General features: G+C 42.0%; 2 protein-coding genes across 3 annotated transcripts in view; both read right to left on the reverse strand.

Moving 5' to 3' along the window:
* The window catches only part of LOC126517745 (ester hydrolase C11orf54 homolog), a 29,561-nt gene extending 17,131 nt beyond the window's left edge, over window positions 1-12,430 (reverse strand). Inside the window, exons 1-6 of the mRNA XM_050167548.3 lie at window positions 11,904-12,430; window positions 11,242-11,340; window positions 6,659-6,732; window positions 4,159-4,260; window positions 2,984-3,049; window positions 1,239-1,331 (exon numbers count right to left, since the gene is read on the reverse strand). Of these exons, the coding sequence (XP_050023505.2) occupies window positions 1,239-1,331; window positions 2,984-3,049; window positions 4,159-4,260; window positions 6,659-6,732; window positions 11,242-11,340; window positions 11,904-11,967 (498 nt within the window). The 5' untranslated portion in view covers window positions 11,968-12,430. The remainder of the gene's footprint in view (window positions 1-1,238; window positions 1,332-2,983; window positions 3,050-4,158; window positions 4,261-6,658; window positions 6,733-11,241; window positions 11,341-11,903) is intronic.
* A 1,394-nt stretch (window positions 12,431-13,824) lies between these two features.
* On the reverse strand, window positions 13,825-21,984 carry Rad1 (Radiation insensitive 1). Of its 2 annotated transcripts, none has more exons than XM_050167537.3 (7): window positions 21,734-21,984; window positions 21,459-21,614; window positions 20,117-20,202; window positions 19,243-19,477; window positions 18,102-18,166; window positions 15,761-15,905; window positions 13,825-13,958 (listed from the first exon to the last, which is right to left on the reverse strand). In XM_050167537.3, exons 1-7 carry the CDS (start codon window positions 21,839-21,841, stop codon window positions 13,923-13,925), a joined length of 831 nt encoding a protein of 276 aa, XP_050023494.1. In that variant the 5' UTR covers window positions 21,842-21,984; the 3' UTR covers window positions 13,825-13,922. The 2 variants fall into 2 exon arrangements, with proteins under 2 accessions (XP_050023494.1, XP_054933594.1); XM_055077619.1 differs by having other exon boundaries at window positions 21,908-21,978.
* Between the last annotated feature and the right edge of the window lie 1,617 nt (window positions 21,985-23,601).

Here is a 23,601-nt window from a genome sequence, read left to right on the forward strand (position 1 = left end):
CTGAAAGTATCATAAGTTCACGAAAGAAATGCTTACACATACTTTAGAAAGAAAGTGTGCCATAGCAGAAGAAAAATTTCCCTCTGATTTGGGTGTGGAACCCAAACCTAAGGCCATTTTGGGTAGTCGCTCTTGCAACTCAGCTAATCACAAGGTTAGGATTAGGAGATTTTCGCAGAAGGAAAGCTAGCCAATTGAAGAAAAGTTTGTCCTGGTCAAAGAATCGAACTCAGCAATGCTATCCCCTTGCAGGGCAGAAGCTCTACAACTGACTTAACCAAGTGGCTATGGTTAAGAGAGGATACATTGAAGGTAGACAAGTTAACAACATGAGGTGGTGCACGAACAATGAATCTCCTAATGAGTTCTGTTGCAATACACAAGGAGGAAGAAGCTCCTACAGAATTTTGCGTTCCTTCAGGTGGATAGCCCCTTGCAGGACATTTCTACTGAGAGTCAGCATTCCACGTTAACATCTGGGTCCACGTCTTAGAACACTGGCTTTAAAAATAATCAATTTATAAACACAATATTTTCTACAGAAATGATCTACATTGCGGTCAATGGATGAACCTGAATGAGAATGTGGGCAGCTAAGAGAAAAGATGGTGCAAAACTACACTTATTGGCTCATTGATGATCACATGCTTCCACGCTCATTTCAGCATAGTCAGCGCTTTTCGTGTGACTGGGAGAACATCCAGTCTAATGACCAGCAGTCCGCTCCAGTATGAACTAACAACATTTCTTTCAAATTAGGGAGATTTCTATTTGTTGGTGCTTGAGAATGTGGTCTAATTAGTGGAACATGTATATATATATTAACAAACTTGCCATTAATACATAGGTGACTGTATTACGATTTGAATGCACTCCATTAAGGAAATAAATCAATTGAGTGTATTCCTGATACTACATTCTTTCCTAAATTAGCTGCTTCCAGGTCTATAGTGCCCTTTGTTTCAATGCAGAAGGGCATTTAGCATGCATTGGTGAACTAATTGATTACTCATGACACAGTTAAAGCATCACACCTGAAAAACTTTCGTGCACAAACTAAGGACAGATACAAAGCACTGAACTATAACTGCACATCTGTACAGTGTACAGTACTCTAAAACAAAGTCAGAATGGTTTGCCTGATCAATGCTGTTAGCTGGGCTGAAAGCATGACCTTTCAGATATCTTATGAAGGCAAGCAAGCAAACAAACAACGAGAGAAACAAACAGGAAGACACCTTTCCTGGCTTGCCTTCCGAGATCAGCAGATTAGCCATTAGGCCAAATTCGCAGCAGGTAGTTGTGAATCGGCCCAGTTCATAGGAACCATCCTGTGAAAGAAACCAATAGCATCAGCCATTCATATTGGAAATAAACTTTTGTGTCAAAGCTGGAAGTACTTCTCCATAGGTACACTTGGTCAAAGAACTGCAAGTCTCTAAAATAACCATCTGTCCTCCAATTTTTACTTAATCATGCAAAAAAAAAGTCTAGCTGCTTCTATCACAAAACAGATTTGATTGCCAAGAAAGCTCCATACAAGAGCATAGATAAACTGACATGGTTGTAGTGCTGGCCCTGGTGGCAAGTGGTTAGTATTAATTAGGTCTAAATAAACAAGCAGCAGTACTATATCAAGCATATAAAGTGCGGATCGAGGTGCCTTCCCATGCCTCAACCCCAGCCTGCGTGTGATGATCGATGGCCATTTACCAAGCTTGACCGCTTCGATGGCAACATGGTGGATATGGCTAGTGCACCAGAGCTATTTTCCCGCACAAACCACACTAATTCCCCCTTCCCAGAGCTGCATCGCATGCACAAGCATGCATCACCAGAATGTGCCTTGAATGGCTGCTGCCCCATGACCCCAAAGCACCCTCTCCCCTGGGCTTGGGACCACTGAGTGCTTCCTCACTGCAGCACACGCTTTACACACCTGTTCATGGTACATGGGACCACACCTGCACATGGCACCTTTCCTCCTACGACTTCCTGCGCTTAGTATACATGCTACTCGGGGAGCTTAGTGCAGTGGCTGCGCATGCTCAATTGGTCTTGCTGTTAGCCTTAACCTGCAAGCCATGACTGCCACACTGTAGTGTATCTTGGGTTAATAAGCCTGCACTTATTGGCCATCTGACCCTGAAGCCTTCTCTGCACCATGTCCGAGAGTCGATAAACTGAGCATCCTTTGTTGGAATGGAAAAGCATTGTGCTCTTTACTGAGCGTCACTTGCTGGGTAAGCCTCATGCAAATTCACCTCCACAATGGCTAACAAAAATTGCAAGATAGCAACTTGTGATTATGTGCCTGTTGCTTTCCAACGACTAGGCAACAGATGTTCAATAACTACTACTAAAAAAATCATGAGTCATTTCACTTTGTGAAGGTGGATGGCCAGCGAAGCTGTTTAACACACGACACAGAGGTGACATAGAATTTTGAACAACAGCATGAACATATTTATTGTCCTGATCAGGGGTCATCGTGATGATAGGTATACACATGCATTCTCGTATCACCTCTGTTATTAAATGCGTCTGTCGCGTAAGACAATGAATGGCTCATCCCCCCTTAAGCAATGGTTCATACCCCCATAAATAAACAAAATTTTAATGTGGCCTCAGAAGAGAAAGGAAATTCTACACTAGAATGATGAGCGGCAAACGAGTCAGATGTGAAAGAACACAACGATGCTCGAGCCATTGCTGATAATGATAGTTGTTGTTGTTGATGATGATGATGATGACAACGATAGTTTCCTCTTGCCAATGACGGCTCATAACCCCTAAAGCAATGAGTGGCAACAGAGCTAGCTGTGGGAGGAAACGACAACGACAAATACGTGAGCAATCGCATAAGTGTGTTCGCACGGTTGTGCCGAGGGGTGGCAACGAGCTAGTTTACGGCTGACGGAAATGCCCTAGCCATATACAGCTTCATTGTAAAACATTTCAAAAAAGCATTATCACCACTCACCTCAGTAATCTTTGCAAAGTGACTATTGTTGAAAGGCTTATCACCGTACTTCATGTTATGCATCATCTGCATGATCAAAAGAAGGATATACGGGATCATGCAGCACAAAATGTGCATTTCACTCGCACTACATGACTTGCACGCAACAATGATGATCCATCTGCTATGAATGCATCAAGCAGCAATAAAAACACTTCATATGCCCTATTTCTAATGCTGTATTTTTGCCACTAATGTGCTGTCACAACCTGGTGCAGTGCCTTCAATAAAGAAGTTGTAGCAATTAGAAGTGAGGAGAAGGCTTAGCATCTCCCCATGCCAGCACAAAAAGCACAAAGGGTTTCAAGGTATGAACATAAAGGGACAGGATCAACACCAAGTGTAACAAAGACAGCTCTGTTTAATGTTACATTTGACTGCTTCCTGCGGTGCACCAACTCGGTTTGCAGCAATGCGGAGCCCTTTCATGATTCGAGCCGGAGAAAGTCTGCCCCAGACGTTCAGCTGCTTTTAGAGCAGTCTGAGGAGCCATGTGATCAGTATTCTGTCGGATCTCATTTACACTGCCAGCTTGAAGGCGAGAGCATGTCCAAGCGCTCCGAGGTGGAACACAGCACTCTAAAAGAACCAGGCAAATGTATTCCGAACACTGGATATCGAACAGCCAAATGTAAACCACACTGCAAGAGTGCTCTTGAGCACTCTTTAGTCTAATGTTCCATACAAGATAGCAATTTCGTTATGGCATCAATTCTGCTCACCCTTCTCCTCCCCTCAATTCAATCAGTTCATTTGCTTAACACTTCAGCAACCACATAACAGTTACTAGATGAATTTCTCGCTACCAAACTATAAGACAAGTCCTCCTAGCTGAAATCATTTATAAAAAATACGTGGAGATGCTTGTGTTCGACATCGAAGTACTGAACAAGAGAACATGAGTACAGTGTTATACAGTCGAACTACGTTACAACTACTTCACATCCAACATGAAAATAACTTCATAATAATCCCATATTTGTTTTAGGCATAGTTATACGCTATCATGCTGGAAATGTTTTTTTCATGTTCGTTATATCCGAGTTCAGCCATATCTGATCGAACTTTTCATATTCCATGACAACAGAAGACGCACTCAAAGAGAAAAATAATAAAGCAATTGAAGTGTACAGTACCTCACTGTTGACGCCTACCACATTGAATGGACCAGCACCAGCGCCAATGACAAGAGCGTCAGAAATGTTTGTCTGCTTCACGACTTGTTCTAAACTGTAGATCTGGAAGACGGAGATCAACTAATATGAGCGCCTCACAAGAGCAAGAGGACAGTGATGCATTACAGAGAGTTGTAAGCATGCAAACGGTGACAGTCACACACACTGCAGTAGAATTGATAAGTGGAGACATCCGACATAAGTCATTGCATTTGAACAGTGAGACAGGCTGAGGGCAAACAACATAAGATGAGCAGAGCACTGACTCATGAGACACAACCCTAATACACCGATTTGCTTATCCTAAATCCATGAAAAGAAGCACTTAAGTGAGCATAGCTGATGTTAGCTGACCAGAAATTATTAACACTTGCAAGGATATGATGTAAGCAAGAGATGGATCATTGCTCCGTCCGTAAAACCTTACTCATAATATAAAGACATCACGGGGATGGCTCCTAGGGGAGTCTTATATTTTCTTCAACGTTTTTTTGCTAGTTATATGTGCTCTGAACAAAGGAAGGATTTTTGTTTCTCTTCTATTAAAACATTACGATCCTTTTAATGCTTTCCCTCATTTAAATAATTAGTCGACATGGTCTCAAGTCCCAAAGCTGCACAGTGTTGCGAGGGGCACCACGGCAGTAAGTCCAGAAGTAATTTCACTTGCTTGGTCTTCTTCAATGTTTGCTCAAGTCAATCGGCTGTTTTACACTCCCATACCATGTAAATGGGGCTATAAAAGCCAGGGAATTGAACTTACGACGTCATGCTCTAGTTTCAGATTAAACTGTGGGGTTTAACGACCAGAATCTGCACTGTGGGCTACGAGTGATGCTGTGGTGGAGGACTCCAGGTTAATTTTGACCACCTGGAGTTCTTTTTAACATACACCCAAAGCACATTGCACAAGTGTTTTTGCATTCTGCTCCCATATGGTCACTGAAGCCTAGGATCAAATCCTCATGATCAGCAGCGCAAAGAGAACATGATTTCCCATGTTTCCAAGTGCAAGTATCTTGACATCAACCTCACCCCAGGCCTCAACCTCGCCACAGGTCTGTAATAACGCATCTAGATCATTAGGACATTATTTCATAATCTCCATAAATCAACTACTGAAATACGTAAGTTAGCTTACATGAGCTTTGTCCAAGCTCAAATCGAGTTTACTTTATCTGTTTGATCTCCCCACCAAAAATACTTAATAGATATGTCGGAAACAATTAGAAACAGGGCTGCACAATTTATCTCTTGTTCATACAATTATAACTCAAGCATAACACAGATCAGACATGACCTGTCACTATAACAATTACATACGTGCCGCGACATTTCTGTTTGACTCTATTACATTAGTATGTGCACAGTAGGAAGCCTTCACCCTTGCATCTTGATGTCCCCCTTTCTATGTCTAAAAGGCCATATACATGTCTCAGTTTCATTCGTATCCATGGCGGAGCACTTTCATTTTTTTCCTGGCTCTTCCACGAGCCATATGGATGTGAAATCACCTTCCTGACACAACTGTTCAATTGACCGACTATGATAATTTTCGGTGTCTTTTGGATGTGCATTTCTTTCCTGATAACACCATGTGATGTCACATAATGCTGTTGCAGAGTGATGTCCCACAGCAGTCATATAACAGCATCTAACATCATTTTTTATAGATTTTTTCATAATTTTTGCACACAATTTTGTTTACTTAAACTAGTTTCCTGACTTATACTGACTGTCTTCTATAGCATTTTTTATGTTTGTAGTATAACATTTGACATTAGCTACTCTTGCAGCTTGTAACAGTTCATTTTCTTTCTCCTCACGAAAATGTTGCACACTTATTCACCTCTAAAATTTGAGTGTAATGGTTGTGCTTATTTGTTATTAATTGACACTGATTTACTACTGATTGCACATCGTTCAGTGACAATAGACAATGTACAGAACCATCGACCAAGCAATAACATTTAACATTTGTTTGCCAGCGAAAAGCGGTCACCGGAGAAAGATAAACAAGTACACGTATCAATATATTGCTTTTATTCTCCTCCTTGCCTTTCCTGTAGCTTTTGTATAATTGTTATATAATTCGCGAGTCCTAACAATCAATTTATTTATTATCACCTCACGCAGTGCACTTCTGGGCCTATAACATATATTGACATAAATAAATAACCGCTGAGCCACCATGGCATGTCATGCTCTAGTCTTAATGCCTGTCAGTCATTGTACATGGTCTCCGAACTAACCATGAGGCATTTATTTTTTTTCATCTAAATTAGCCCAAGCTAAATTTTCTTACAGGCAGCTACAGCTGATAGCATGAACTATCATGATCACACAAGGAATGCGATGCTTAGTAGCTGCTGCTTTAGTTCATATCCTATGACCCTTTCAGAAACATGCAAAATAATGTAATTTTTTTGTGAGTGGCAGTATGAATTTAAATTACCCTTACCTTGTCTTTTTGCACAATAGGAACTAAGTAAGGAACCCCACCGACGTCTGCTAGGCAGGGCTTGCCGCATATACCTGGAGGACAAAAGAATGCAACGATGTACCAGTGCCGCAATAAGTTCATGCTGTGGTCAGAGCCCACACACATGCAATTCTATGGAAGTTGAATTGATTGATCGATTTGATCGATTTGATTGATTGATTGATTGATTTTGATTGATTGATTGGGTTCAACATCTCAAAGCAACACTGGGGCTCTGAGATGCACGATAATGAAGGGCTATGGATAAATTTTGAACAGCTGGGTTTCTTTAAGGGGCACCTAAATTTAATCACAAAAAGAATTCTGTGTTTTTCTTCATCAAAGTATGGCTGACACTATACCCCTCGAACTGAGGCATCTGCTATGCAAATTCCATAATTCAGGTGGCAGCTTTAAGGGTGCCCAGGACAGTACGAAATTAAAAAGCTTCTATACTAGACTGTTTCTGCCGCTACACTGCGGCATATAATTTGTTTTGTTATTGTAATTCATATCTACACTTCCATCAATATTTGGCCTTTAGTGCATGCAATGACATCAATTGAATAGAATTTTTGGTAATAGAGTTCAAGTTCTGGTTTAGTTGAGATATATAAATGAAAATTTCACACACGAAAAGTACATAACTATGCACTTTTCTTGTGTGTGTGAAATTGGAACTTCTTACTATATACTAGTATATAGCAGGGAGTTCCAATTTTTAATTCGGCATAATTTTACATGCATATCTTGCACATTTCGTGTATTTGTATTCTCAAGCCCCTTCCCCTCTGTGGTACTTCAGATTAAACCCTGCGGCTTTAATAAAGAGACAAATAAAACTGTGATGACAGGAACTCATAGGCAGGTTAAACAATAAGCCCAGCAGCAGTTGAGGAAAAGATTTTGCACAAATGAAAAATGAATGGAAGTACAGGATAAACTGATTTCACAAATAAGAATTCTGATCAAACATATAATTACAATGACACTATTATAATATAGATGAGATACATGCACAAATAATGATACAGTAAATTTAACTAAATAAATTTAGCTTAACTGAAATATTTGCAAGCACATTGTGCGAGTTTCTTTCTACTTTTCTAAGTACATAGCTTTGTCAGCTCATCTCTATAAATAAAGTTTATTCCTCCTCCTCATGGTAAATAATCTCGAAGTAAATTATGCAGTCAGCGGGTAGTCGGTACATTTTACGTTATGTATACTAATGTCAATGACTAAAGGCATCAAAAAGAAATGAAACATACATGTTCACAATATTCCCCACCAGTAAAATATAATCTTATTATGACTAGTGAATAGATCAAGGTTACCTTAAATACAAGCGTCTTAGTGTCACTAATTATTCGATTGATAGTTTAATACAACTAGACTGTCTTAAAATACTGAAAAGTTCCCGAGCTTAGAAAAGAACTCTCTGGGAAGTGTGCAAGTGCTGAACGGACTGCCACTGCTAGTTGTGTTACACTTGCAAAATAATTTATTGTCTTACAAGTTATCAGTCAACATCTTAACACAGTTTGAATGAAAATAGTAATTGAACAGTAACACAGCATGAAATAGATATTCTCACTGGCAAAGATAACAGAACATTTAACGAAGGCTAAGAAACTTAAAGCTACAATGAAAGCAGAACTGGGTGCTCACAAAAGCTGTGTGCAAAGCACAATGGACAAAGCAAGAGACAGAGACGAATGCAACTTCATTGTCTCTCGTCTATTGCATTTTGCAATCCTGTTTTGTTCTTTGTTTTCATTGTGAGTACACTCACATTCCAATCGATTGAAAAAAACTTCACAGGCACACAGCAGGAGATTCAGGTGTGATTAAAGCAAATGTGGCTGATTCATATATCACACAATGGTGATTCATAAGCGAAAATGGGTGTCTCCTAGCATAGCATACATCCAGGCCAAACACACATTTGTTCTCTCGCCTAGATTCATAGAAATATTGTTGCTGACAGTGGAGCACAAAATTCTCGAACCTGCACTGGATTTCTTTGAAGGCACGGCATGCTAGATACGAACACCAAATTGGTTTAGACTTATGAAGTGTTCATTCAGAAATCTGCTTTCATTAATTTTACAGACTTAACAGGTTGATCACTAGATGAGAAAATGAAGCTCAATGTATCATTTCTAAATTTCCTTGCCAAAACCCAAGTGCCAGCACGTCAGTGTGACGTCATGGATTTCAACGTATTCTTTCGCATTTTGGCCAATGTGGCGCCGTAAAAGTTCTCAAAGCTGTTAAAAATTCAGTCTTTTGACTCTACATACAGTGTAGTCCGTCTTTACTGACAAGAGGTCAACTAGGCCCAAGCAGACACTGTCAAAATACATAATGTCAAGGCAAGCCGGTTTGGGAAATTCTAAGGTGGCATCACCACTGGTCTTTCATTTTTGCATCTTTTCTTGTCTACCAAGCCTCCTCTCGCAGTGAGTGCGGCTTTATCGATATTGTAAAAGCGCAAGTTACTAATACAACTCAAATAACTTCACTCTTGAGTGTCCTTTTGACACAACAAGCTTCCTCTACTTGACAGCTTCAATTTCTCAGAGCTAGGCATCCCACATGGCTCGACAGTGCACTTAGACCAAAAATGGCAATTTTGTAAGGTAAAAATGGAAATTCTACACAAGTAGAAACAGACACAAAGAAAACACACATACTGCAGGCACAAAGAACTGTGCATTTGTGTCTTGTTGTATCCATTTTCCTACGTTCACTGCTAGAACATTTTTGTGAAGACATTTATAGTAACCTACCACGTTACCAACAAGCCCACATTGCAATTGTTGCAGAAATTATGTTGCACATTATGCTGAAGCATAGATGCATGCTGTCCCTCTCCTCCCAAGGCATGTGCATTTTATTTTAGCCAAGCCTGACATGATCACCTTCCTGCACACCATAATATCTCTACCCTGTTTGTTGTACTGTAATATTATGCTTCTTGACTGTAGTATATATCTGTCAATGTCAAATTGAAACCATTAGGTAAAGACTCTACTAAGATCAATTCTTTAGTGGCAGTCAACTGTGTGTTGTATCTCTGATGCAGTAATCTAGGTAAGGAAACATGGGAAATTTTCATACCTCTATACCTAAATTAAACACATCTTAGATAATATGAACATAGTGCGCATTCTGTCGTGACCAGAAGGATTCACAGAAATATTGTTTGGTGACTGCACAGTTTACACTTGAAGCTCTTTAACTCTCCACTAGACGATTCTGCACCTCCAACCAAAAAAGAATTAATTGTTTCACTTCAGCAAGTGAATTTGGCTGACTAAAAGACAGGAGGTTTATGACTAAATTCAGCTTTGTTCTCTATGCAAGATCTTCCTGAAAGTTGTGCGGCTGTAGTGGTGCAGACTACTCATGATTGTGTGCATTTCGTTCCAATTAGTCACCCTCACAAATCAGCATAGCTTCTTAAATGTTGCATTTTCTTTTATTCTTATCAGTTTGAAAGCCGTGGTTTTAAAGGTTAGCTGTTCCAATTTGCTCTACTACATTTATTCTTACTTTGTGGTCGTATTAGAGATGTGGTTGGTACATGTAGAATTTAGGTGGCATACCAATATGATTTCCAGGTATAATGTACTTGCCCAGCAGGGATTTAAAAAAAATTTAATTATGGGGTCTTACATGCCAAAACCACGATCTGATTATGAGGCACATTGTAGTGGGGAAATTCAGAAATTTGGACCACCTGGGGTTCCTTAACGTGTACCTAAACCTAAGTACACGGGTGTTTTCGCATTTCGCCCTCATCAAAATGTGGCCGCGGCAGCCAGGATTCGATCCCACGACAGCGATACCACAACACCATAGCCACTAAGCAACCACGGCGGGTTTGCCCAACAGGGATGTTTTCCATCAACAAAAACAGCAGACACATGTCCTTGTGTCTTTAGTGCCAAGCAGCTTCTCTACCTGGTTTTTCGTTGAGCTTCTCCCAAGGAGGAAGAAGTGTTGTGAGTGCATAATGGTCATGATCCCGGACAGCCTTTCTGATGGTTCTTATCCTTTCGCATAGCAGTTGACAACAGTGCAAGAAGACGTGCAGACAGGCGGCTGTCAACGTCGTGTTACTTTTATTCTCCGTCTGTACGTCCATTTTACCTCCTCTGACAGCTAGCTGCCTTGGAATGATGCCAACTTCATCCTCATTAGCGTGAGTCAATGGTAATGGAAAGCTCACGAAGCGCCTTGTCACAGGAACACTTGAGTGAATACTTGTATGAATAAAGAAACCTTGTTATCAATTCACAGCAGCTATTTATACATGACAGCTTTAGAGTTTAATACTTGTTCATTATATTCATAGAGCCTGCTGCAGTAGTTCTAATTAGTCTGCCTTAACTAGGAGATAATTACGTGCGAGAATATTTAATGAGCATGCAAGAAGTGAGGAAGCACTTATTAAGGAGTGCAAAAGCATATGATATTGCTTGTAGCACATATACCATCTCACCTTCAGAAAGAGAGAGAGAGAGAGAGAATTTATTTACGGAAAAGCTCACCTTCAGAAGCAAGCATGAAGGGCTTTTCTTTCAGGTCCGGGCAGTCGACCACAGACACTTCAACATGCTCGAATGTGCCCTTAAGTCCATCGTTCAAAACTGCACAGCATCAAAGAAGCGGGGCGTTACATATTTAATACGACAACGTCAGCTCTCTAATTATATACACTGCCGGTCTCAAAAACTTACACTGCATGCATCGACCCCCAACAGCTCGCCTAGCTTCATTAAACGGCATAACTGCAGCGCATACTTCGCACGCGCTCTGGCGCACTGTAAGTAGATGTAGGTGCGTGACCTTAAACACGAATATCCAGCTGCAGACATGCATATTTCTCTAGCTCCTCACATTCATTACAACAGCTAGCATATGCATCACTCATCGCTTTCTTCTCAGACAGCTAGGCAGTCCATTTAGTCAAATTCCTATTCGGCAGATAGATAATTGTGCCTAGCTAAAGTAATCTACCTGACGTAAACCGCGAACAATGATTTGATCGTTAGCAATCTGCACCATGCTCGGAACTATATCGCCTCCCAGATCAAGGGCGCCGTCACACATGTACTTCTCTCTTCCGTGTGAACACGATGAACGAGCCCAAATTTAGCACGACGATCGATACGCTTCGGTCGTCAAAGCATCACGTATGCCCGTCGCTCACCTTTGGCGACGTCGTCCAGGCTCGGACAGTGAAGCGGGTGCTTCTGGACCTTTGATGCCGGCATCTTGTAGCGACGGCAGTCGCGTGCGCGGCGCCGTTTTCTGAAGAGGTCGCGTTTCCTAACGCCCTTAGCACTGTGGCTCTCTCGTGTCGCTACAAGGCCAACGTCCAAGCAGCTGCGGTGCGACCGGCGTGTGCAAAATGCACGCAAACGCTCACTGCCTCTCCGGCGACAGGGCAATCGCCGGCACAACGAGCGGCGCGGGTCGTCGATAAAACGGCTGTTATCGTCCTCCGATCATGCCATGGCCAGTTATCACCAAATGAAGCGGCGACGCCTTTCGCTTCTGAGGAAAGCGGGCGGCTGAATGCAACACAAACTGGAAACACGAGCGCAACAACTTGTTGCACGGCTCCGGTTTTCGCGCTGACGTGCGGCGAGCGGCTCGAAATCGTTCAATCAAATGCCAAACAGCGAGAGAGCCAAACCCACCTCAATGCGAAACTGGACGGCCTCGAAGCTTTGTGTACGGCAATGATGATGACAGCGGCGCCTGTTTAGATTCGGTTTCGGAACGACGACAGTGGCAACATGCAATTGCAAGCGCGTGCTTCTCGTTTATTCTGGGCGCAACAGGCAGGTATCGCATCCACGTATGGTATTAAACAATACTTATCCCTGAATTTCGAAATGTGAGCGTAATTTTTAAAAGGAATAGCTATTTATACACGGATCTCTTGTCTGTGCTTAATTTGATGTACTGTACGTACTTGTAACGTTTGCGCCACAACTCGCTCCTTCAACTGTGGTCATTCAGAACCAGGAGAAATTCGCTGTTTGCGATTTGTGAGCTACAGAGGCTTGTGCCAACCTTCCTTTTGTAGCAGGGACGCTTTTTAAGTATCATTCAGTGTGTGCATTAACTTCTTCTAAGTTCAATCGAAGAATTGTTAGGCTTGTTTTTGGGCTAATGACTCCTGCTTTCATGCAAGTGCAAAGTTCCTTCCACAGTATCATGTCAAAACTAACCCAAATGCCCTCAGGTCAATGTAGTTTGTGTTTTAACATATAACAACCGCATGCGATGCGTCCATATTTAGAACCTTCCAGGCATACTTTTGCCATTATTTTAACTAAGTTCTGTGATTATTCTGGTAAATGTTTTCTTGGTGTGGGTACGTCACTGCTTTTATACCAGGGCTGCTATGAGACAACCAAGCATTTCCTGAGCATTCTGACAAGAAAGCACCACACATGGTAATAAATAAAGGATGTGCCACCTTTAATGGTGACAGGGTGATTTAGAAGAGTACACATTCTTAAAGGAGTTGCGTTATGCCCTCTAGCCACCATAGTTGCGTTTCCGTTCTTGAAAACACCATATTTTCCTGTCAAGAATGCTGTCATGCTGATAACGCGCATTCGCGACTTGGAAGTACTGGGCTCGCAGCATTAAAGGAAGAAAATGCGGGCAAGACAGATGACGATTATTGTTGTGGGGCAAGATACACCCCAAAGGGTGCAAATATTTTAAAGAGTGTAGACCCCAAGAAGTACAAAATGTCTTTAAATGTGTGGTTTACTTGCAGTGTAGTCTATTGGAATATTCAATACTCCATTACAGTAAAAATGTAGAGCTTACATTACTTGCATATACTACCGTATGTGTATATATGTATAATGGCAGTCAAAGGACATGCACTAGTCCTAACAGCTCATCCTCTATGGTAGGCAATCTTTACATTTAAACCACAGTGGCAGACATTTGCTTTTGAACGAAAGAAAAAAGTTAATACAGGTACTATATAGACGAAAATGGTAAAGAAGCTAAATGAACAACGCTGGCAACAAAAATCCTAAAGCAGCTTTTGTTCAACGTTCGAAAGCTGGTGAACACAGCCAGCCAACACAAAAAAGTGCTTATAGTACTTTGAGAATCTAGTTTATTTACAAGTACACATACAAATTTGCAATCACCTGTACAAAAATATTAAGCAGCATTCCATACAACTGCTTCATCAGCGTTCTTGTGGGTCCTCTCGGTTTGGAGTGCACTGTAAGGACAAGATATGAAACACAGGAGCTATGTGCAGATGAATTCAAGTGCACATGAACTTGGAGGATGTGAATGACTATGTGACGGGTATAATGCGTGAGAATTGCATTGCATGTATTTTCATTCAATTGCACCTTGTGTGGCAAACTACGTTCATAATCTTAAAGGCCAACTGAATGAAATTTCACTTTGACTAAACTACTAGTTCTGAATGAGTAATATATACTATTGAAGCAACTCTGGCAAATCTGCAGGGCTAGGAAAGGTCTGATTTTCTTATCAGCAGCTTTTCAACAGCACCTAAGCAGACAACAATAGTTCCTGGTGGATGACATATATGACATCAATTTCCAGCACATTCCCTCAGAGATTTTTCAGCGTGTCATGAGCAGCTGCGGGCAGTGCCCAATCTAGGAGGTCATGCAGTGGAGCCGAGTGTGCTAGGTGATACATCACTTCAGTCTAGCAGTAACGGTAGTGTTTGTTTAGGTGTCAAAAATGTATACTTTGGCAAGTTTCTTGTGATGCATCTACTCGTATTTCAACTGTAAAGCTCTGCACAAAGGTTGCTTTACAACTAAGCAATTTCAAACTAGGCTTTTTACTTGATACCAAAATTTTGTTGCAGTTAGCCTTTAATGCTGCCCATAAGCATTTCGTGCTTAGATCTAACTAAACTTCATATAAATTGTCAACAAGCATCTCTGTAGAATTCTCCTGAAAATCGAGCATACAGATCATTGGGAAACAGTGAATAGCAATAAAAAAAATCTGCCATAATGTCAATTACAGAATCAAACCTTGAAGCTCATTGCTCCAAGATTAGCACTGTAGCAGCTAGGCTAAATGCCTTATCAGCACAAGAGGACAACTCTGCAAGTTTTTGCTATCATATCACAGAAATGGCTGTTATAACTTTATGAGCCTCTTATCGTGTGTAACATACTAGTTCAATTTGTAAAACATGCAACAATAACTTTAAGAAAGAACCACTCAGCTGAGGCCGAAACTGTACCAGCATCATCAGAAAGCTGCCTTTTACGATTTTAGTGGAGACATTAGAACAGGCACACATTAGGAATATGAGTGCCAGTAGCAACATCTTAGGAAAATGTGCTCAACTGCAGCAACATTCCTGTGTTGAACAGCTCCTTCGTGGCGAAAAAAAAAGTGAAAAAAAAAATACATCCAAATGATTCGCTTATAAAGGTTAAGCTGATGATGAAACCCTTAAGCCAGCAGATAAGATGAATACAGACAGCTTTACTAGACGTTGGGTTCCTGCACTGCTTCTCCCATGTTCTACATCATGAGCAACAAGTTACAGTGGTCAGTAGAAGTTATGCTTCAGAGGAGTGTCCATGCCAATTTTTATGATTCGACCAATTTTTGGGAAAATCTACACTGCTGTCAGCTGTTTCATTTGGCACACACGAGCAAGATGGCGAGGAAAATGCAATTTACAAGCTTTGTTGGCATTTGTATACCTAAAGATATCGCTGGAGTTTGTTTTTAAAGGAGTTTCTATTGCTGCTCGTCAAACACGTGCGGTACATCTGCTGAAGTGCAAATGATTATTGCGACGATTAGAGAAAAAAACATGAGAGAGACTGTTTTTCAAAACCAGAATCACATGCCAACATTTTACCATGCACAGGTAAGCATAACTAAGAAGAGCAAGTGAAAAAGAGATATGGATGTTCGTGATCTAACAAGCAGCTTGCAAATTCCAGCATACAGAATGGGCAATATATTGTTTTTCTTCCTTGAACAAGGGAGCAATTGTGGGTAAGTACTCACATAATACTCAACAAAGGTGGCAGTGCCTTCTTCCGTGCGTATGAGAAACTGGAAGCATATGAGCCCAAGCTGGTCTGTACGGATGGCCACTTTGCTGGACAGATTGAGGGCTTTGATACATTGCTTCATGAGATTTATTTTGTACCTGAATATAGGGACAGACCGCAGCAAATTCTTAAACGGTCATTGCAGCAAAACAGAGACAAAACTAACAGTGGTCATAAGGACATGTCATATATAGATGCTAAATAAATACTACAGTATCAGCAGACCTCAGTGATTCCTCTGGTTCTGAATGCATTTATAGCGACAGCAGCGGGCTGTCACTGTGAACAGCTCCATCTACTCGAGAACAACTTCTTTGCTACGCCCACAACATCGTCTTTGGCTGCTACAGTAGTGCCCACTACCTATGGCCTACAAAATACATTTACATACACCACCACTCTTAGAATTTGCATGTCGCACAAAACCCCGCACATATTGCCAAGCAGTAAAGCTTATCATAAGAAGCCAACAAACACTGACACCAAGGACAACATAGGGGAAATTACTTGTGCTTAATAAACGAAATAAAGAAACGATGAATTAATCCAAATGAAAGTGAACGAAAAAAACAACTGCCCGCAGGTGGGGAACGATCCCACAACCTTTGCATTTCCCGTGCGATGCTCTCTTTCATGCGTGATCCACTTTCTTGGGTATTTATGTTTCCTAGCAGAACCCTGGGAGTGTTAGCCAGCACCACCACTCACAGACCTTGGCGGCGGATGTAGAACATCCTTTCTGCCGCAGGCGTGACAAGAATGTGATCTTTTTGGGTGAAGGCAACCGGTCAATAAACCCACACATGCTACCTGAAGGCATCAATGCTGCCAGATTCGAGACCCTCGTTATGTAATAAATGATACGAAAGGGGGTAAACCGAAGGGCCCGATTTTTATTAGTCATGTCATAAGAAGCCAACAAACACTGACACCAAGGACAACATAGGGGAAATTACTTGTGCTTAATAAATGAAATAAAGAAACGATGAATTAATGGAAATGGAAGTGGATGAAAAAAGCAACTTGCCACAGAGGGGAACGATCCCACAACCTTCACATTTCGTGTGCGATGCTCTACGCGAAATGCGAAGGTTGTGGGATCGTTCCCCACTTGCGCCAAGTTGTTTTTTTCATCCACTTTCATTTCCATTAATTTATCATTTCTTTATTTCATTTATTAAGCACAAGTAATTTCCCCTATGTTGTCCTTGGTGTCAGTGTTTGTTGGCTTCTTATGATATGAGCAGTAAAGATGTGTGATAGTGAAGTGGTTGGCACACTTGGACCCCAACTGTACGTTGCATACCTGTCAACCAAAGAACCTTCAATGTTGTAAAACCCCGCCGACACAACACCAAGAGGGTGGGCGGGAAGGGAGTAGTGCAGATTTTTTTAAAAGCTTGCTCTGAGCTTGAGGGATACTGCACATATGTACTTTATTAACAATGACTTACCATTAAATGTTGCACACAAGCAGCAGAAAACTTGGAACAGTAGAGACTGACAAGCTACACACTCTTTTGAAATCACAGTGAATTTCTCCACGACGTTGCTGATATCGCTTGCTTCAGGATCCGGTCTGAATAGACTTGCTCAAAGCAAGCACTAATCCAGTGTCCTTTCACAATCAGATTTCCAAGTGTATGGTTGGAGGTTGACAGGCTAAACCTTTCTGCGAACAGAATTTACCCATCGTAAAAATTTATGCAACATTAGTAATAGTTCTAGAACAAGCCCAAATTCGTAAACATCATGGAAAATTGGAGAGAGTTGGTCGGTATGTTGTGCACACAGGCATGGAGTTTTAATCGCATTGGTAGTGGTGGGAATTATTTTGTTAGCCCTGTGGCGAGGACGAAGTCAAGGATGTGGAGGTGGCCTGACGACGACATGACAAGGCCGACAGCAGCTGTTAATGGTGTAGCAAAAATATTGACATACGAATACAGCAGACCCAGTTTCGAGCTTTTAAATGCTGTTGCTGTAAAAGCCTGTAAAAATGGCGACTGCATCTAACAGTAAAAAAAAAAGTGAATTTGCCGGACATGAAGGTATGCAAATTGCCAAAATAGTAGTATGTTATCAATCTGTCAGCAGTAACTAAGGCAGGCTTAATGCAACAATTTCCTGTGCTATCCTGACAAAGCTTCATTGATGTAAAACACACAGCGTGTTCATAGACCTGATTATGTATGTTCCACATAACAGTCTGCACTAGTTGGCTCAGAGCAGTTAGATGGAAGCGCAAATGACAGACAGAGGGGAGCAGTGGAAAAAAGCTTTAAGGCACTCACGAGTTCCTTTGCTCCTTTTTGCACTGAAAAGACTCCATGAATTCCGATTCTTTCGAGTAAGACACCTGCATTATGTTCAAGAAACTCAATCGGGCATCAGTAAAGTTTGTATTCATAACATACATGCTAAGAACATCCGCAGGAGATGAAGGAGCGACATGAGGATTGAGATATACATTGACCAACCATGGCCTCGTCTTTGAGTTAGTGTTTTGATAAGGTGGCTTGTCTTTGCTGTGGTGAAGACAAGCTCCTTGGTTTAAACATTACTTCGGATTGAGGCTTCCCTTGTTTGACCATTGCTGATGCTAAAGCCGCTAGTAATTTGCGAATAATTTACTCCGCTTGACACAACTCCCAGGAACTTCTAGTTCACACCTTTCAATGAAGTGCTTGTGGCATCCAAAATAATTAATTATACAGGTCACTTTGTTGTAAGGTTGCACAGAGCTCAACAGAACTGGGACAGAAACATTCCTTCGTTATACAGGTCACATATTGTAGAGGCCTTCATTGCAGAGGCACTCAACTGTATTTGAGCTTCGTAAATTTTTGCTTCCTGTGTAGGTAAATGGCTAAATATGTGAAGAAAATATGTCTGGTCACAGAATAAGATGTAAAAAAAGGAAGGAGGAAAAGATTCAGGTGTGAGAGCAACCTTTGTGGAGTAACCAGCTTTTCACTGCAGTTTATTAGTGAAGGATTTCGATTGGTCCATTTAAATTTCGAGGTCTCATGCAGGTATATTTGAACATATTCAGTTGTAAATTGTATGTAATGTACATGTAATTTGTACATGATCGTATTCTGCAAGGAGTTCAATTTTTATGACCAGTTTTCCTGCCAGAGCTCACGACTTGGTGTCAACACACCCATAATAATTAAGAGACTTAGATGGGCTGGGTTTTGCTGGCTTGATGGAACATGGTTATAATGGCACGTTTTGAGGATGCCGTTATAACCATGTTTCATTACCCGTAATAAATCCAGCCAAAGTAATATATTGACAAGGAATAACAAACTGCTTGAGCAAGAAAAGGAAGGGACAGTACATCCACACAATAGTTATTCACATGCTGTAAATGAATGCAAGACAAACATAATGGACAGCATGAACAACACAATGTTCTCCAAAACTTGCCTCAACAGTGCCTGCAGCTCCAAATGTGCTCAACCTGAAGTAAGGATCATTTGGAGATATGAAAACTTCCATGTCTTCACTGGAAATGTCAAGCTCGGACCAGACTTCCTTGATACTTTCAGACTTCAGTATGACGACATTAATCACATTGTCCCTTGACAGGTCAAAATTGACAACACCCTCTGACTCCAGCGTCCGTATCTTGCAGTCAGTCACAACTCCAGATTCCTCGAGGCTGCAGGCATGAATCGTAGTTAAATTTTGTTTTACCACTTCAAGCAATGCAAGCAGAATGATCAAAAAGCTATGAAACACCATAATAGCCCAGCAAGACCATGCCACAGTCCATTCCTTGATATTAACGCTACTATAGTAGGCACCACGCCAAGAATACAATAATGCGTGCAATGGGGAAGTACCATGCGCATGACATCATCTAGCTCGCGATCAAAGCAGTTCCTTCAAGAAAGAAATTGTGTGGGCTATTATTTGATTCTGCACTGTTTTCAGCAGCATACATTGGTGTATAATTTGCAGACACAGCTATTGCCACATGAATTATGCATCTTGATTGTTTGCTATGCCCAAACCTGGTGAAGGGCCCTTCAAACTCCTTCAGTAAATGGTGCAGGGGGGGGGGGGGTGACAACGGAAAGGACAATCTGGTTTCGAAAGATGTTCAAAGCGTCACTTTCGACAAAAAGAGAGAGCAGTTGTCACCGAGAAGATGACATAGAACTACTAGGACAAGATTGGCGTTTGCCATCTGTTATGTGTTGGGGCCATAAAAGTTTACCTGGCATGCCACTATTCACTTGACAAAACAATTGTTTAAATTTGTACGCTGACAGCTAGGTCAACAGTGGAAACTCACAACATGACCAGAGGGTTCCCTGGACCTCCATAGCACAGTCGTGTTGAGACAGGTCCACCCATGGCACCAAACATTGTGAGGCATTCCTAAATAAGCCACAAAAGAGAGTGCAAAACTCAACTGAGTCACTAATGAGTGTCCAATGCAGCAGACGAAAATCTGTCACTGATGAGGACGACATGCACTGAAGACTTGCACATGATCTTTGTTTGTAATTAACAGATAGAAGACGATGCATCAGTATGTTCCTTCTTCATTGCACCAAAGTAGTTGCCATCTTCCTATTGCCAACTATCTTTGATTAAATAAGTTTACCTTTGGCAACCGAGGTAGCATTGCTTACAGTCCACTTAACATTTAAACATCTCATTTATTTAGAAAGCAAGAAACAAAGATAAAAGGAGACAGAGAAAGACAGAAGAAGAACAAAGAAGTCTTACTAATACCAATGGTGCTAAATTGTTAAAATGAAAAAGCTCCCTTGCTAGAGTCAACCAGTGGCATCTTGCAATAGCTTGCTTTGATTAATTTAAAATGAGCACTTACCAAACATCACACAAGTGTAATAAGTAAAGTCCTAACTCTAGCTTTATTTTTATCCAAGTTTTGCCTACGACATATAATCTTTTCATCATGATTCAGCCTGAAATGTCAGGCATTCAGGTTCAATGTACACCATGATGGCACAATTTCTATCTGTCAGTGTGGCTACGATTACAAACGCACTAATCCCAATATGGCAAAACACCTTTTTGTTGCACACAGCAAAGAGGTAGTCTTCTCAAATTAATCTATTTTCCTAATCGAAATGGCTGGCTCCCCAATGAATGACTATTACAGGTGTGAATAAAAAATCGAGCGACTCCTTTGCCACTGCCCTCAGTCCCATGTAAACATCAGTTTATAAAGCACATCATGCCAACAGGACATTCGACTTTTCACGAAAGCACAAGTCCTTGGTGCATGCCACCCTCCACTGTCAGCCAAGAAAGTTGCACCCACTCCAATATTGTTCGTGAAATCAATGCACCCGATAGCACGGTATGCTATATATTATTGCACATGTGAACTGCACGTGACATATGAACTGTGCATTTGAAGTGGAGTATTAATTGAGGATGTTTAATGTGTCAATCATCTGCACTGCCTGTACTGTTTCTCGAACACAGGTGTCATACTTCGGTAAAGTGGAGCCTACAAGCAGCCACGAGGGCTTCTTTCTAATTCTTTTATTTACGAACCCTCTTTATTTTTTTATATTTTTGTACCCAATGAAAATTGCAACATTTTATGGAACTGTATTTGTCTCCTTAAACAAACGAAGGGAATATAAACGCCTTACCAGCCATATAGACAGACTGATGTCGAACGAGAGTGTCGGTTCCTTTAGAGCATAGCTGTCAAACAGTTCTCGTTGGACGAACGCGATGGCTTGAACGCATTTGCCCTCTTGAGCGATCACTCGGATACCCATGTCGTTGATCTCCACCGTGGCTACCTGGTAGAAGAAACAACAGCAGAACGACTGACAAACTTTTTTAATAAGAAGCATAATGACAAGGGTACGACAAAAATACAAGATACGCAAGTTCATTAAGTATACGAGGTGTTACGCACTTCTCTAATGCTGATTGCTCTCAGAAGTTGCGAGAGGTCCTTGGCGTTGTCGAGCTTGGCAATAAACGAGTACTCAACCTCGGCCAGACTGGTCTGATCTTGGCTCATGTTGTAATTACGCCGGCGACTCGCTCATAAAAACGACGAACTATGCGAATCACAGTCAAAGTTTACCTGGAGGTTTCACGCATTGCCGAACATTGCAATCATTTGCCGCCACTCAGTCAAGTTAAAAATGGTTGGATTGGCCCGGCTAGAATATTTTTTATATAGCCAACAAGAGTTTAAAACTAACTTAAACAAAAATTGTCATAGCTTGAGAGGCTGAAACCGAATATAGTAAAAAGAATAAACCCAACAAAAGTTTTATATACGCATATATTTAAAAAAATGCTTATTACTGAAACTAACAAAATGTTTGTACTAAATACCGCCAGATGACGGCACCAACGTTATTTGTTGCTAGGCGCGCAATATTTAAAAGCACATTTATGAACGCACACGATTACCCATTCTAATAAGCTTAATCTGCAGGCAGGCAGTAAGCCTATACTCACCCGCTTACCTATTCTAATAAGTTTAATCTGCAGGCAGGCAGTAAGCCTAGACTACCCCTGTGTTTCAAAAACCATAATGGCAATAACTCTAGGGCCGTAAGCCACACGGGCAATACAGGAGCCGAAAGAAAAATTGGAACGCGATAGAGTTATCGCACCCCGTTCGCACCGCCCACTCATTCGCTCAGCATGCTCTTGAGTCGCACAAAAACACGCGGTGAGCGCCGAGCCACGCAGCACTCGGCGCGGCAACGAAACGTGCGCCTCAGCAAGCGGAACGAACCAAGGAACTCGGTGTCTAGGAGGGAGAAACGATCTTCGCGAGCCAAACGTCGTGATCGGCACGGACAGTCGTGCCGCGACGCGCCTTGAAGGCGGACGCGATCATGGGGCTGACGCCTCGATGGGATCGTCCTCTATCTCGCTTGGGAGCACCACGCAGACGCATGACTCCTCGCCAGGAGCATGGCACACATCGCAGGGAACGCTTCCCACCAGACGCGCTACGGCGCAGCTATCACATCAGAGGCGTCCCGCATGGGACGCTGCACCTAGGAATCGCGCTGTGAGCGGAAAGAGGAGCCGCGCCACCTAAACACTAGGGTTCGAGTGACGCACGCTGGAAGGGGAGAGAGCGAGAAAACTTATTAAACGCAAGGGTATTGGGGCATCCTTGCACCGGTCCCCGCACGGCCCCAATGCGCTCAAACGAGACGAAGGGAAGAAGCGGGCGTGGCGCGCCATCTGTCGGGGCAGCGCCGTACATTGCGAGGAGGGGGTTTTCTGTGTTTGCCGCAAGATGGCTCTGCGTATGCGCCAAGCGTAGGGTGCCTCGATGCGCGCGCCCCCCTCCGCCGCTCCGTGGAGGGTGGGGACAACCGCGTCGTCTGCTACGGAGTCCGCCGTATTTGTGCCCACTTCTTTCATCGCGCTTCGGGAGCGCGCACTGGCGCCGAACGCGTTTCCTTGAAAGTAAGCTGTTTTTCTCGCGGAACGACACGTATCATTATGAATAGAAGGCGGATGACTCCAAATGATAAAATGTCATACTTTCGGCGAAGTCAAGAACCTCAGTGGCTGCTATTAGAAGGCAGTCATTCTTCGAAAGCACACACACACAAACGATGCTGAAGTGGGGTATTTGGAATGTATTGCGACATCCAATATATTATGAAACTTCTTATATTCTCTGGCCTTAAAAAGTTCGCGTCGCGTTAACTGAATATTTCTTTTTCATTACAGCAAAACACTTATGTAGTGTTACGTTTCGCCTACAACGCGCGGTATCGCCGGCGCGGATGCAACGGACGC

This window comes from Dermacentor andersoni, chromosome 3, assembly GCF_023375885.2.
Source record: "Dermacentor andersoni chromosome 3, qqDerAnde1_hic_scaffold, whole genome shotgun sequence".
In the NCBI taxonomy this organism is placed as follows: domain Eukaryota; kingdom Metazoa; phylum Arthropoda; class Arachnida; order Ixodida; family Ixodidae; genus Dermacentor; species Dermacentor andersoni.

Excerpts from the sequence above, each read along its gene's own strand:
- Rad1 (XM_050167537.3), bottom strand. The coding sequence starts at position 21,841 with ATGAGCCAAGATCAGACCAGTCTGGCCGAGGTTGAGTACTCGTTTATT. Across the intron at positions 19,478-20,116 it reads GGGAACCCTCTGGTCATGTT|CCTCGAGGAATCTGGAGTTG; the intron begins GTGAGTTTCCAC and ends TCATGCCTGCAG. Across the intron at positions 18,167-19,242 it reads GAGCTGCAGGCACTGTTGAG|GTGTCTTACTCGAAAGAATC; the intron begins GCAAGTTTTGGA and ends AACATAATGCAG.